At 47.1% G+C, this 15200-nt stretch overlaps 1 protein-coding gene across 1 annotated transcript in view; it reads left to right on the forward strand.

The window, feature by feature from the left end:
• Csmd1 (CUB and Sushi multiple domains 1) overlaps positions 1–15200 on the forward strand; it is a 1292092-nt gene that overhangs the window by 1095433 nt on the left and 181459 nt on the right. The window contains exons 31-36 of the mRNA XM_005373917.1: positions 254–370; positions 4371–4484; positions 5872–5967; positions 12032–12235; positions 13129–13253; positions 13792–13888. Of these exons, the coding sequence (XP_005373974.1) occupies positions 254–370; positions 4371–4484; positions 5872–5967; positions 12032–12235; positions 13129–13253; positions 13792–13888 (753 nt within the window). The remainder of the gene's footprint in view (positions 1–253; positions 371–4370; positions 4485–5871; positions 5968–12031; positions 12236–13128; positions 13254–13791; positions 13889–15200) is intronic.

Raw genomic sequence — 15200 nt, forward strand, 5'->3', positions numbered from 1 at the left:
TGATTGTGATAGCTGTGTCTGGTTATGTTGGCACGCCTGAGATAGGTCTTAAAGTAACGCTCTTCCCTAAGGTGGACAGAGTTCATTCGAAGCAGTTAGTCTGTGTTCTTCCCTTTCTATTGCTCTTGGTAACAGTGCAGGACAAGACTTTCACTTAGTTCTTCTGGTGACCTGTGGAAAAGGCCGTGCGCCCTCTGGCCTCGGCTGCCGGCTCTTTGATGTGCTCACTGTTCTTGGCTGGTTTTGTTTCCAGCTCCGTGTGGAGGTCAGTACTCGGGATCCGAAGGCGTGGTCCTGTCCCCCAACTACCCGCACAACTACACAGCTGGCCAGACCTGCCTCTACACCGTCACTGTGCCCAAGGAGTTCGGTAAGCAGCGGTCTTTGTCTCCAGGCTTTGTCACGTCCCTTTCCGTGCTAACCTCTCTGTCATTCAATAAGTGCCACAGCTCTTAATAAAAGAAAACAATATAAAATTAATTGCATGAAGGCAGCGGGTTTCCCAAGCCTTTCACATACAGCGTCCACTACCGTTCTTTCACCAACGTGATATTACGTGTTTATCTTCCTTTCTAGGAGTCTGACCCAGAACCATCATGAAACATTGATGTGCCCCATTTTTTCTTTCAAGAGAAATTACTGCTTTAAGTGGGTATTTATATGTATAAGGAATGATCACAAAATAACTTGTGCTTGGGAGGTGGTGGACTGGCATACACCTGTAATCCTTACTGCCTAGGAGGCTGAGACAGGAGGGTATTAGGTTGCAGCCCAATCCAGATGATTTAGTAAGACCTTGCTTAAAAGAGAAATAATAAAAAGGGGCTCAGGATATAACGCTGTGGTAGAGCAGTTGCTTAGCGCGCTCAAGCTCTTGTTTCCACCATCATCCTGCAAAACCAAACAGGCAGGCAAAGGGCAGCCGGGGGTCAGGAGCACGGGTCCCCCTGTGTGCACTGGCAGATGGAGTAGTCAGATTAGGATGGAAACCTTTGGGTCCGTAGCACCCTTTGGTATCTGTGGGGTGTGGATGGGGCAGAGTCCTGCTGGCTTCCCAAGAGCTGACCCTCCAGTTTCTTCCTGTGCTGCTTCCCGAGCCATCTCCAGGCTGACTGACGGTCCCCAGGGCTTCCGGCACCTGCCCTCGAGGCTCTGGGTCCTGCGGGTCCTCCCTGGAGGAACCAGACTATATCTCTTACGGTCTTACAGGCTATTTCTGTTTTTGCCAATGGAGAAATTAAAACCCTACCTAGCCAAGGTTTTTGTTCCTCCTCCTCCTCTCTTTGTTCCTTCCTCCTCCTCTCTTCTTCCCTGGAGACTATTGATGGAGTGAGCAGGTAAGTATGAAATCAGCAATCACTGATGCAAAAATAAAGCAGATGAAAATCCCAAGGTGAGCATGTACTGAAGGTAAAACATTTAAAGAGCACAGCATGGTGGCCGGGGAATTTAATTGCTGGGAAGAAGCTTGCACGGGAAAGCATAGCTTGCAACGCCCTTCGGCTGTGCTGTCGCAGCCGGGCCTCTCCAGGCCAAGACCGACCCACAGGTGACCCAGCCACAGCCTCCGGCTCGGGGCGCCCAGAGCAGCCAGGCAGCTGCTGACCCAGGGCTGCTGTCCAGCTGGCTTCCTGTGAAGGCAGGACTGCTGCCTTCTGCCCTAGTGAAGAACAGCCCGGTCAGCCTGAGGCAAAGAAGGAGCAGAGTGGCCAACAGAGCGACTCGCTCCAAAGGAGGGGGAGGGTCCACCTCAGAGTGCAGACGTGGCGACTCTGATGGCTGAAAGTCGAGACTAGGCCTCGGCGGTGTCTTTTCCTATAATAAATGGGTGACGATATTGGGACACTTTCCACTTCCCACTGTGCTGGGTCAGAGTCTCTGAAGACTTTAGCCTCAGTCTGGATCCAGTATCAGTGTAAGGAATACATTGTTTAACTAAACATTCAACATGTATCTAATTGCTTTGTCTCAAATATTCCTTTTACACTTTGTTAATTCAGCACAACGTATTTAGCAGCCTTATTCTAAGCTTCTTATTAGCTTATTATTCTAAGCTTATTACATAGCAACTTTATCCTGTGATTATAGTTGATTGTAAAACTCTGATATATATGCCAGTGAAACTATTTTTCAGCAGGAAAAGCTCCACTCTCATTCTAAATATTGATTATAATTTCCCAATCAGTCCCAATCAGAAGGGCTTATTAGTACAAGCATTATAGTCTATCTAAAGAAAGGTCTGATTTGGAATATAAGTGCTCTATGGAGAATTCAGGTAAAACCTGTCCTGTGTCACCTTCACCTTCCTCCTCCTCTCTTCTTCCCTGGAGACTATTAATCGAGTGAGCAGGTAAGTTGCCTATGGAGAGAAGTCCAAGGACACAGAGATGTGTGAGGTCTGGTCACACCCGACACCCGCACAGCTGCTCTGGCTGGGGTGCACGCTGCACATAGGGGGTGACCGTGATGAGGAAGGACGTCTGCTTGCTGTGGTCAACACAAGCTTGAAAACAGGAAGTGACATCTGAGTGTCATGTCTAAGTCACATGACATCAGAGACCCCAATTTTCTGTTTTCATCCAAAGGCAGTGAAAAAGTTTCGTTTATAAAACAAGAATCGGACCACATTAACATCGATGAATATTTGCACTCACTTCTCTGGGTAAAGTGCTTAAAGCGTGTGTGGGTCAAGTGCTGGATAAGGGTGTGTATTTAGGTTTGTCCTTCGAGGCCCTGTGACAAGGGCCCCTGGCCTTGGAAGACAGGTCCTATTTAGACTCTGGGCCAGTTCTGTCACCTCCAGAACTTTGTACTTTGTATTCCGCTTGTCATAAAATGGTTGCTGATATAACATTCTTACACACACAAGCACACAAAAGGTTTGCCCTCTCAGCGTTGAAGGAGCAGCTGTAATGCAGGTAACCACTCCTCTGGCTTCAGTCCAGCCTCACACTTCCAGCCACAGTGTAAACATCCTTGCAGGCGGCTCATCTCCCAGCAGACGAGTGTGCCGCTTGCTGGTGATTCTGAACTCAGGTCAGCGGAACCAGGGAGCAGGCTTGGGGTCCTCGGGATGAGCTGGGCATCTGCTGTCTACTGACTTTTGTGCTCTGCATCCACATCTGTGTGAAGAGCATGCACAGGTGAGAGTGTGGCCATTCTGGGACCCATCGGGGGCTTCTTCGTCCCCTTAGCTGCTGTCATCAAGTAGGAAATGTTGGTAATTGATTCATTTTTGTACAAATTTAAGGACTCAAGCATTCAGCCTCAACATAATAAAAATTAGTTGATTTGGGAGGTGATAAGGTGAGCAGGGGTTTGATGAGATGTATAGAGATATCGTCACATTCTCTGTCACTCCCATCTCTGAACTGCAAATTTGTAGCACACTTCACCCACTGGGACTCTACCTTAGTTAGAGGCCTCCTTTGTGCTTTGCTCGAGGAAGTATTAAAATCTCAAAATAAAAGCCATGTCATGAATGTTTTTAGATGTTTATTACATGTACACAGTACTCACGGGTATGTACATACAGCTATAAGCACAATGTCATAGTTAGATTGCTTCAGTTGTGCTTGCACATTACTTTTTCCCCTAGAATACTGACACGCAAAAGTAACCTACACATCACCAGTCATTGTTCATAATGATTTAGAGTGACTGCTGTGCAGAGCTGACACAAAAATAACGAAAGGATTGGTTGCTCGTTGCTTATAAATAGACGCTGGGTCACAAGGTTTTCTAAATACTGCAAAGCTAAGCTTATCATCAATTTCAGTACAGCGACATAGATTAAATTTGGACTGTGAAATGCACATTTATGTTTTGCCTGCAGGAGGTGTGAACATACAACTTTATGTACCTATAAAATAGATGAAATTGTACAGTGGACTCACAATACACAATTCCTAGTGTCTTGCTGAATCAAGCATAGGACTGAGTTAATATGAATTGGCAGTGGCTTAACACAAATTAGATAGAGTAGTAACTTTTGTAACTAGTTTGAAATTCCTCACCAAATTATTGTGGTACTTGGCACCAATGCTTATTTTTCACCAGATGAAATGTCAATAATTACTCAAAAGTAAGTAGGATGCCATTAGAGATGATCTTATACTATCTTATGATATGAGTCATTAAAATAAAATAATCCTTTTTGATGTTCTAATTTTACAGAAAGCAGTAGCTTTCTTTCTTTTGTGTAGTACCAGAAAATCAAGAGGCAAAACAAAATTGTTTAATCACTGAAAACTTAGGAGACAGAATAAACTCAATTGTTTCTGTGTTCCTTAGGATAGTGACACCTTGGGGGAAAGAAGCTTCCCATTAGTTTTGTAAACATGTTACCCCTTCCACCCCTTGTCTTCCAGTGGTGTTTGGACAGTTTGCCTACTTCCAGACGGCACTCAACGACTTGGCAGAATTATTTGATGGAGCCCATCCCCAAGCCCGACTGCTCAGCTCCCTCTCTGGGTCTCATTCAGGTAAAATTTCAAGCAATTTTTGCCTTTAATTTCATTGCACAGTGATGGAGATTAATTTTAAACTTGCCTATTACTTTTCCTTTTTTGATGAATGAGAAAGTTAATCATTGTTGATTTTGCAGGTGTGTTTGGCAAGGTTTTATTTTAGATACTAGACTTCAAAAGTGTTATTATCCCATATATAAAACACCTACCTTTATCATTTTACTTACTAAGATTCTGGAAAATATAATATTAATCTTACAAAAGAAGTGAATACCAGGAAAAGAAGAAGGGATGTCCTCTGTACTTTATTTTCTATTCTTCATAATTTAACCTTCCCCTTGCAGATAAAATCTTCGAACATTTTGTGCTAAGTCATTCCAAACCTATTAAGTCGTAGGTGTGGAAGGCTTCCTCAGACTTGGATACTCACAGGGTGTCCTGGAGCCAGCCTGCAGATTCCAAGGGAGGCCTGCGTTCTATTTGACTAATACAGCAGCACGCAGTGACCTCATCCTCCACAGATGACCAGCCCCTTATGTGTTCCGTACTATGCAAATCTGCTCAGTAAATTACTGAGTAAAGTGAATTATGTGCATCACACGATTTGGCCAACCAGTGTTAAGATTTCCTAGTTTTTACTACTTTCTTATTCACTGAAAATCTTAAGACCTTTATTTTGTTCCTCCCTATGGAAGTCATGTGGAGGAAAGCATCAAAGACTTGCACTCAGAGTCCTGGTCCTTAGTACCAGGTTCTCTGCAAGAGCACGCGCCAGTTCCCAGGGCCTTGGAGGTGCTGGAGGGAGCCCCTTCCCCATTTTCCATGTGTGCTTCATTTTCTAATCTTTATGTTTTACTGCTCCAGAGTGCAGTACTGAATGACCGCATTCTGCACAAGGAGTTAGCACATCCACAGAACGTCTTAATTCTTTGTACTTCTCCTTCTCCCTTGGTGTACACATTCAAGGGTTAAAATGTTCATTTCAGAAGACGTTTTCAGAGTCATTTAAAACTTCGAGTGAGTTTGAAGTCAAGGAAAATTTCCTAATTTGAAATAAAAATGTAGCAAGTAATGATCAAATTAAAGTAATCCAAAGTAAAAAATTCATCTGATATTTTTATCTCCTATATTTTCAACTAAAAATACTATTGGCCATTCCTTCAAAAAAAAAGCATCGATGAAACACTGATTATAGTTCATTTTACAAAGTGCATAGGCAAGAACAGTGTTCTGGAATCTTTACGAAAACGTTATGTTTGGGTCTTAAGCCACAAAGTGAAACTTCTAGAAGAAGCTTAAAATTTCTTTGTGAAATTTCAAAGTAGTATTTATTTTTCAGAAAACTAAGGTTCATCCCGGTGCTGTCTATTTTCTGGATTCCTTCTATTATCTCTGTTTGTAGGTGAAACGTTGCCTTTAGCCACATCGAATCAAATTCTTCTTCGATTCAGTGCTAACAGTGGCGCATCGGCCCGGGGCTTCCACTTCCTCTATCAAGGTAAATGTCTCTCTGTGTCCTCCTCGGTCACCGAACATTGCCCCTCCCGCTGTTGTCAGACAGATTGCCAAAAGTGTCTGAATGGCATTTTGGGAATGCTTAAGGATTGAAGATACCCATATGTTTATCATAAAACTATTTTGTGGAAATGTTAGTTTGTCTTTTCACACTTGAATTTGTCTTTGGACTAGAAGGACATAACACTATTTCTCCAGCACTCCAGGGTGGGGGATCTGTGGGACTGTGCTCACCTGCATGTCTCGGCCCTGGTTTGATCCCCAGCAGTGCAGAGCTCTTTATATCTTGCTGAACGACTGCAGATACAATGTTTATCTAATGAAGAAAACTATTTTATAATGGTTAAGTCTGTCACTGCTTTGCTAAGATGCTTTTAGAATGCATAATATATAATTCTGCATTTTACTGCAAAAACACACTTTAAAGACAATTTAACAAAACTAAAACAAAACACAAAATAGTGCTCAAGTAACTCTCATCAGAACTGATTTTCTATTTCAGATTGCTTATCTCTTACTCACCTTCAGCACCTTTATACTTTCAGTCTCATACCTTATTTGGGATGGCTTAAAATTCTGAAAAGAATTATTTTCCCCTACTGCATTTCCTCTTGGCTTTGCATATTTATTATATAAAGTTGAAAAAGCGCCACATAGATGGCACGTGCACTTCCAGATGTAGACAGACAGGCTCTGGATAGAATTGCTAATGACCAACAGGGTGAAATCTGAGAGAGGTTATTGTCTCCAGAGATAAACTATGTGCTCAAAAATAAGAAGCAATGCTTACTTATTTCAGCCTCAGTTGTGTTCTGAGAGCTTGCAATGGCTTCTTTTCTTCAATAAAAAGGTCTTTGTAAAGCATTCTTTATAATATTCTCTCAAAAATATGTAGAATAATAATGTCATTGCCTCTATAAATCCTTCCTAATAATCGCACATTGTAAAGCCGTGTTCTCCAGTCCTCCAGCTTCACCAGTGAGGCTGAAGATTAGGGAAGTGTAGCAGTGATGCTTGACAGACCGGGAAGAGGCCAAAATATTTCTAATCCCACTTCTGTAGCAGTTGACAGAAAGCTGATGCTGCTGAATTCAAAGCATCTACATCATTGCAGGCTTTAACCTTTATTGAAATGTAAATAATTAACCAGTATTAAAACCGTTGATGATCAGCGAATAGCCTCTTGAAGCAACCTGCATCTTACCACTGCTAATTTTCTTTAACTTCTAAATTACTTTGCAAAAGCAGATTCACAGGCCATGTTATGGATGAAGAAACTAGACTGATTAATTTAAATACCTTTTCCCTGGAAATGTTCAAGTTACTGGTGTTATCCCACTGTCTAAAGACTTCCTTTGATTTCTATAAATATCAGGACATTATCATATAATCCAATTGGCCCAATGTCTATTTTGTCTTTATGTGTTATTCTCAGAACACGTGCTTTTTTAAAATTGTGAATCTTAATGTAAAAGCATACATTATCATGAAAATGTGAAACGTGTAGAAAGGAAAAGAAAACACCGAAGCAACCTACTTCACTTGTTCTTAAGAATATGTAATGAATCTAACATCTTTGATATCTTATAAAGTCCCAATTTATCTCTATTTATTTTTCTCCATCAGTGAGTTTATGTGGAAATCAATGTCATCTTACCAAAGCTACATCCTTTGGAGGAGATGAAAGGGGATCCCAAATGCAATTTTTAAGCCACTCAATAGCAATAGGGAAAGTTTTCAGTCCACATGAAAAGTTAAATTGAACGCCAGTTCTTGAACAATTGCAGTCACATGGGAGCGCAGAAATTCTCTGAACTCTATTGTGTACAATTTTGCTGAATAGTGCTTTCCTACACCATGCATGGCTTCATTCTTTCATAAGTTATTAAAGCTTCAAAGTTGCCCGGCAAGTTTATGATTTCTTGACTGTAGGATGCTAATCCTGGTGAACAGACACACAGATGGTTCCGTGGATGGAGCTGCTAGAGACGTGGGTGAAATACACCACAGCCAGGTCAAAGGGCAAAACATGTGATTCCATGTGAGGAAGCGACAGTCACCATATATGGCTCTTTGCTGCCTGCCTGTCGTGGCTTCCTGGGTGATAATGTGGAGATGCAAATTATGATGATGTAGCCATCTTTCAAACTGGTGAAGAAATGTACTTGTAGAGAGACTCTTCTGGGTTTGGTTTGTTTTCCACAGTCTTTGGGAGTAGGAGGCTACGTCTGGAAAGAGAGAGATGAGGTTGAATAGAACACATGACACCCAGAATGCCTGACCTCTGTCATGACTGCTTCAGTCACTCATCCGGGATGAGTCAGTGCCTGGGAAGAGTTTGTTTGGAAGTTCGGGGGTTGTTCAAGATACTGAGGGCTTTGCCATCCTGTGGGGCGTGCAGCTTGTGCGGTTCACAAGTCTGCAGAGGCATCAGGCACGTGGGACTGACAGAGGTGACCGCATGTGTCGTCACGTGACATCACACATGCGTGAGCACCCAGCACCCTTTCCAGCGGCTCAGGCTTCCTCCGTCTCTGCCCTGATCCTCAGCCAAGAGAAGTGAGAAGCAAATGCTGCAGTGAGACCTGTCACAGGGAGAATTCTGAGTGTGCTCCTGAATTTCTAGTGTCTGGAATGTTTCTAACCCTTCTGAATGGTCCTGCCACTTTCCTCCTCTGTAAGCTGACCTCCCTGAGACGCCAGAGCTGTGCAATTCTTAGTTTGGACACTGAATGTTCAGCTTTGTCATTTCTTTATAGCTATCAATCCTCAGCTTTCCCACCTATCTCCCAGCCCCCAGGAGTCCAGGCTGCATGGCCTCTCTACCCTCTCCCCAACTGCTGAGCTCCCTGTCCCTTTACTGACAACAGGGCCAGGCCTGCAACCGTGTGACCACGCGGCTTCAGTGATCTTTGCGTGTTGTGGGCAGTGGATTGTACTGAAGGTCGGTGTGTTCTCAGTCAATGCAGAGGTCAAAACTTACACACATCATTTGTTAGTGAGCCTGGCACCCTCTCTTCCTTCCAGGATGAGAGCAGGCCTTTGGTTGTGTTCAACAAGTCATTACTTTGCACTTAGCTCCTTTGTTGGACGCTGAGTACCTGCCTGTCAGTATTACAGTCAACACCAGACCTGGGGTCAGGCCAGCAGGGCCAGCTAACCCGAGCTCTCCTGTCTGCGGCAAGCACCTGCCAACTTGGGGCTGTGCTTCCGTGCCTTCCAGACACCGCCTCCGCACAGTGGACTCAACCAGCAGTCTCCTTGGGGCTGAGTTCCTCGTCAGTATGGCGCTGTGCTGACTGCCTTTTACGTTCATGCCTGATCATTGCTACACATAGTCTATTTTCCTTGGGTTTCAACATGCAGTTCAACAGCTCTTTCAGCCCCTCCAGATCACTCACACCAAACTTAGTAAGCTGTGAGGATTCATTGTATTCTGGAGAGAAAATGAGGACGTGCTCCTCCATCATCCCTGCCCCTGTGCTGTGGGCTCATGTCCCGCGCTGTGCCTCGGTCTCCCTCGTCATGACGCAGGAGCCCCTTCCCTTAGCGTTCATATGAGTGGAGTTAATGGAACGTCCGCCTTACAGACGGACAGACCGAGAAACACGAAAACACTCTGAGTGTGGGTGGGAGAATTCCAGCAGATACCCTTGCTCTAGCCCTTCGCAGGCGTGCAAATACATGCTTCAGTCGGTTTTTCCTGGGCTACTTCTCCTCTTAGATGGAGTGAATTATAAGGCTTTGTAAGGACTCATATTGTGGATCAAGAGCTTAGAAGACACACGGTTATGGTAAAGAAGATTCAGCATCGAAGTTTGTTTGAAATTCAGTAATATTCTTTTAATTCCTTGACTAGTAATGGCTTGTCAAATCAGATTTTTCAGCTGTGAGAGGAGAGTGATTTTGAGAAATAGAAAATGTCCCTAGGTCACTGAAGGAACAGGAAAGCGTGTAGTGTGGTCTTGCAGGCCGTTCCGGAACGCACCCAGGGCCGGAGCCTGCAGTGTTAGCTACTGCGGCAGGGGGCGGGACATCCAGGGGTCTGCTGCTGCTGCGCATGTGCGGCGTGAGCTGTGTCTGCCAAAGGTGCGCACAGGGCTGCCAGGCTGAGGACGGCGTGAGACCCAGAGGAGAGCCCTCTCTGATGCAGCAGTGCTGCCGGGGCGCCACGTCACACATTTGTGTTGCCACTGCACCCTAGCCCGGCCTCATCCCCTAGTCACTTCCACGGGGCTGATTTTGGTTTTGGTATGGCAGTAAGAGACATCATTAAAAGGTAGGAATCAGAGCAGGGGAGGTCTCTGTAATGCAGCCTGAAGGGTCCAGGTCAGGAGAGAGCCGGCAGGGCAGGACCATGGTTCCCCTGCAGGATCCGCCCCACCTCCACGTGCAAACGGTTCGGGGTCACTTGGGCGGTTTCCTCTCCCCACCTTCTCAGATGCTTATCATTGGTCGCCTCTCTGTGCTTCCGCACTGCTGCCCTGGAAACCACTCTGCACCGGTGCTTTCAGATGCTGGTGTGCTTCGTTTGGGGTTATTTCCCTGGAGCAGGAATTTCATGGGAAAAGTTTTCATAGCAACTTGGGGCTAAATGATGCTTCCGGCTGGGTTTCCCCTCGTGTTTGGGAACCTAGAGGAACAGCAGTTCCCCGGAGGTGCAAAGCAGAAGTGCCCCAGCCTCTTAAACAAGCGGAATCCTTGCATAAATTGCAGGCTCCTTCCCAGGGATAAGTAGAAAAATTACCTATTGTAGGAAAACACTTCTCCGTTTTGTCAGAAACCCTTGAGGTAACTGTGGAAATCTCCACCCTGCATTCCTGTGCAGAACACTCAGGCATGCAAGCACGGCAAACACAGTCGTGAAGCAGTGCTAGAATATGAGTCATTCTGCCTTCCTCCGTTAGTCATGGAACGGTTCAATTCAGAGATATTATTAATTGTGTCAAGTGTAGTGGGTGTATGGTGCACAATTTTATTAACTTTTGTCTTCTGATAGAAAATATTTCATCAACTTCAATTATTGGCTATAGGGTTGAACCTCCCTGTCCTGTCTCCCCAAATACAGCGAACAGTTTACTTCTGCTTCCAAAAGTGCATGTGCTGTCTGTTTCACGGGGGCTGCATGGAGTCGATCTTCTTGACAGTTCTAAGAGTTTCATGCTCAGTGCATGTGCAGGGACCTGCAGCTCACTCCAAACCTGCTCGTGTATGTGGCAGAAGCATCCCTTCCACTGAGCGGCCACTGCCCTCTTCCCCGCAGCAGCCTTGGTGGCAGCTACCACACCCGGGCATCTCTGAGCCCCAACTGTCTTACTCTGTCCCAACAGTGGAATCATGCAGTGACTGTCCTTTGCTGCGGTGCTTAGCACAGTACCCTCCGGACATCCATCCTGCAAATGACAGGATGTTCCTTCTTAGGTGGAGTACAACTCTACTGCGGGTAGATCATGCAGCTACTAATTACGGTATAAGTATGTGTAATTCTCTTGCTGGTGAATTCAATTGTTGGTGGGCACGGAGGTTGTTTCTACACCTTGGCAGTAGTGAACACCACTGCAGTGAACATGGAAGGGGGGGGAACTTCTGGGGCCCTGAATTGTTTCTTTTGCATAAACACTCAGAACTGGGATCACTGGATCACACAGTGGTTCTGTTTTTCATTTTATGGTCACATGGCGATGGCCATATCATAAGGAACTCTGTGGAGAGTAGGTTTTCCGGAAGACTCTTAGGTCCCCAAGGGCAAGTGCAAGCATGAAGCACACAGGAGTCTGTTCAGTGAGTTTGCATTGCTTGAGTCTGGACCAGCCGACGACCTAAGGTGCTGCCTCTCCTTGTGTGACACCGTCTGAAGGGGACTCTGAGGTGGTCCCCGGGGCAGCCTGTATCTGGACATGCCAGGGACCCTTCCTCAAGACTCGCCTGCAGAGGCTGTTAGGACATCAGTGTCTGTGTACAGGGACGTGTGTCCCGTGCTACCCGCCTCCTTGCAGAGGTCGCTCCTGTCAGAGGTCCTGATGGCTGTGTTGTGTGCTTCCCTGCAGCTGTTCCCCGAACCAGTGACACCCAGTGCAGCTCTGTCCCTGAGCCCAGATATGGGCGGAGGATCGGCTCTGAGTTCTCAGCAGGCTCCATCGTGCGATTTGAGTGCAACCCAGGGTATCTGCTCCAAGGGTCCTCGGCCATCCGCTGTCAGTCGGTGCCCAACGCGTTGGCACAGTGGAACGACACCATCCCAAGCTGCGTGGGTAAGGGCGTCACACGGCCTGGTCCCCAGGCCACGTGAGGGGCCAGGACCTCCAGGGAGCTGCTGCTCTGGCACTGCCTTGTCCACAGAAGTGACCTTGCTCCTGACCTGCACAGAGCACAGTTTTCCGTACCAGAAATAATTGCACAGCAGCTAAATCTTTAAAAGTATTTTTTGTAGATCAACTCATTAGAGTAATATAGACAAAAATGTGTTTTCCTTCTTCATATTTCCCAAGTATGCCATCAGTCGTACAGTGATGGGTGTGCAGCGAAATTCCATTTGGACAAGTCCTTCTAAGGCTGATTTGCTACACTACTTGTGCAATGCCTGCTAGACACGTTTGTGCTGACAGGCACCAGAAGAGCAGTAGGTCAGTGCGGCTGGAATAACAATGGTGGTGTTAGTTACAGTTTGTTCCATTTCATGTAGAAAACCCTAGTGTGACCATGATTACCTCTTTAGCTCTTGAAGTCCTTTGTGCATTTTAAGTGCTCTTCTTCTCCCGGGAGTTGCTCATCCATCCCATCCACTTCCTTTGGACCTGCAGCTTGTGGGGAGGGACATTGCTCTGCCATGGTCCTAGGATTAAGCAGATAAATTATTCTGAGCAGAATGCACTCCAGAGATACCATTGTCACCAGTTGCTACTTCTTACAAGTCCTGAAAAGATGTATGTGCAGACTCCAGATCAGAACTTAGTAGCATAACTGATAATCACTGATACTGCTAATTTAAGAGCCTGAACCCTACCTTGACGAGACATGCCACCGAAAGTATCGCGGTGCAGGTGAAGTTTCTCCAGCTGCAATCTCACAGCAGCAGAAAACTAAGGTCAAATGAATGTGGTGCTCACTGTGCTTTTCTTTCATTAAACGTGGCTGTGCCCTTTAGTTCCCTGCAGTGGCAATTTCACCCAGCGGAGAGGCACGATTCTGTCCCCTGGCTACCCGGAGCCCTACGGCAACAACCTGAACTGCGTGTGGAGGGTCCTCGTGACGGAGGGGTCCGGGATTCAGGTGCGTGGTCCTAGCAGCCTCGCAACCGGGAGCCAGGCTGGAGGGCTCCCTGGGCTTCCGGCTTTGGCTACCTGCCCTCCTCCCCTTCCCTCCCCTCCCCTGCCCTCCTTTTCCCTCCCCTCTCCTTTCTTCCCTTCTCTCCCTCTCTTCTTTCCTTTCCCTTTCTGCCCTCCCTCCTTCTTTTTATCTCTCTTCTTTTTTCTTTTTTCGTCTTTCCTTCTTTCTGTTTCCTTACTCCCTTTTCTTTTCTATTTTGCTGTACTATTTTCTGTCCTCTCTTTTCGGTGGGCTACTTTAAATAATATAGAACATAATCTATTCATCTTTTCTTAGTAATTCCACAAAATGTTCCTAATAATGTTTCTATATTTGAAATAGAAATAGCTGATTTTGAGAATAAAAACCACAAAAAAGTCACTTTTAGAGATTTTGTACGTAATTTCTTGCATTATTTCCTGTGGTTTTGGTGTACGTTTTGTGCCTAGATTGACTTCTGTGGGCCACTGCTGCCTCCTAACCGAATCCTCTGCTTTGGTAGATCCAAGTGATCAGCTTCGCCACGGAGCAGAACTGGGACTCGCTGGAGATCCATGATGGGGGCGATGTGAGCGCCCCGAGGCTGGGCAGCTTCTCAGGTACAGTGACCCCAGCCCTGCACCGGAATCAGTAACCGAAGCAGCACCACACATCCCGGGGACATCGTCCTACAGAACTCCTCCACCTCCGCCATGCGCCTGGAGGGTTGGACCACTGAGACCCAGGGGAAGGGGACAGATTGGGGCTGTAGTAGGGGCAGCTCAGCCTTCAGGGTCCTGGGTCTGGACAGTGGACACCAGGGACAGCCCAGGGCAGGACGAGGCTGCGTGCAGGGAGCAGAGGGAAGCCCATGCACCCGGACTCCAGAAGCTGTGCCGTCCCCCTCCTGAGCACCATGCCAGATCCCCACCTGCCCAGGCAGTCCTGCTTCTCAGCACCTGAGCCTGCTGCCACCTGCAGCTCCATGCTCCCACCCTCTCTCCGCCCCCCATGCCCAAGTCTCCGCCCTGCGAGGGGAGCATGGCGCTTTCCAACCTCTGAGAGTGGCCAGGCTCAGTGGTCTGTGCTGCCCCAACAGTGGCCTTCCCTCCTCCCATGCTGTGGTCTCCTTCCCAGGTCAGAAGAGCAGGATACGTCCCTGTGCCCTGTTCCTGGGGCGGACACCCAGCAAGAGCAGAGTAGGGAGAGATGTGTGCACTCTTGTGCATTTACTCTGACCTAGCAGCAGCCCAGGAGCCTCACAGCCCCCCTCAGGAGTCCTTCTTTTGTAAAATCAGCCCAAATGATCGCCGTATTTATGCCCCGCCAAGGCAGGCCAGGTTGATCCCGTTTCTGTTTTAAAATGAGTGCATCTCTCCCTATTCCGCTCTTGCTGAGTGATGAGGGATGGCACGGGTGCCCACATGCCAGCTGCCATGCAAGGATTTCCTTTTCAGTCCTGCAGCACTACTGGGGGAGGGGAGACACGGCACTCACCCTCGGCAAGGTCCACCTGTGTTTAAGAGAAAAGAGAACCAACACACCCCGACGGCGTGCACAGTACGAGCATGCCGTGGTTTGTGTGGCAGAGGCAACCACGCTCAGTGTGCAGAGACTGCGGGCCCCTCTGCCTTTGCTCAGGCCTCCCTGGACGGGAACAGGGCCGGTCACGCCCTGGAGAGCACGGTCAGTCACCTGGGACACGCACTGTGCACTGTGTGTCTGTCCTCCTTTCGCTCCCCTTCTTGCAGTGTGGCCAGGAGCAGCCCGTCCGCCTCCTCCTTCCCTTGCTTGGCTCTGACAGGGCAGGCATCTCAGGGCCTGGCCGCCCCCTGCGTCTGCTCCTCTCCACACGCCTGTGTGAGTCTGAGGTCCACAGCGAGGTGGTGTGGCCTCAGCCCTGAGCAGTGACCCCATGCCAGGATCAGAAGC

The sequence above is a fragment of the Chinchilla lanigera genome, unplaced genomic scaffold, assembly GCF_000276665.1.
Source record: "Chinchilla lanigera isolate Chin_1 unplaced genomic scaffold, ChiLan1.0 scaffold00002, whole genome shotgun sequence".
In the NCBI taxonomy this organism is placed as follows: Eukaryota; Metazoa; Chordata; class Mammalia; order Rodentia; family Chinchillidae; genus Chinchilla; species Chinchilla lanigera.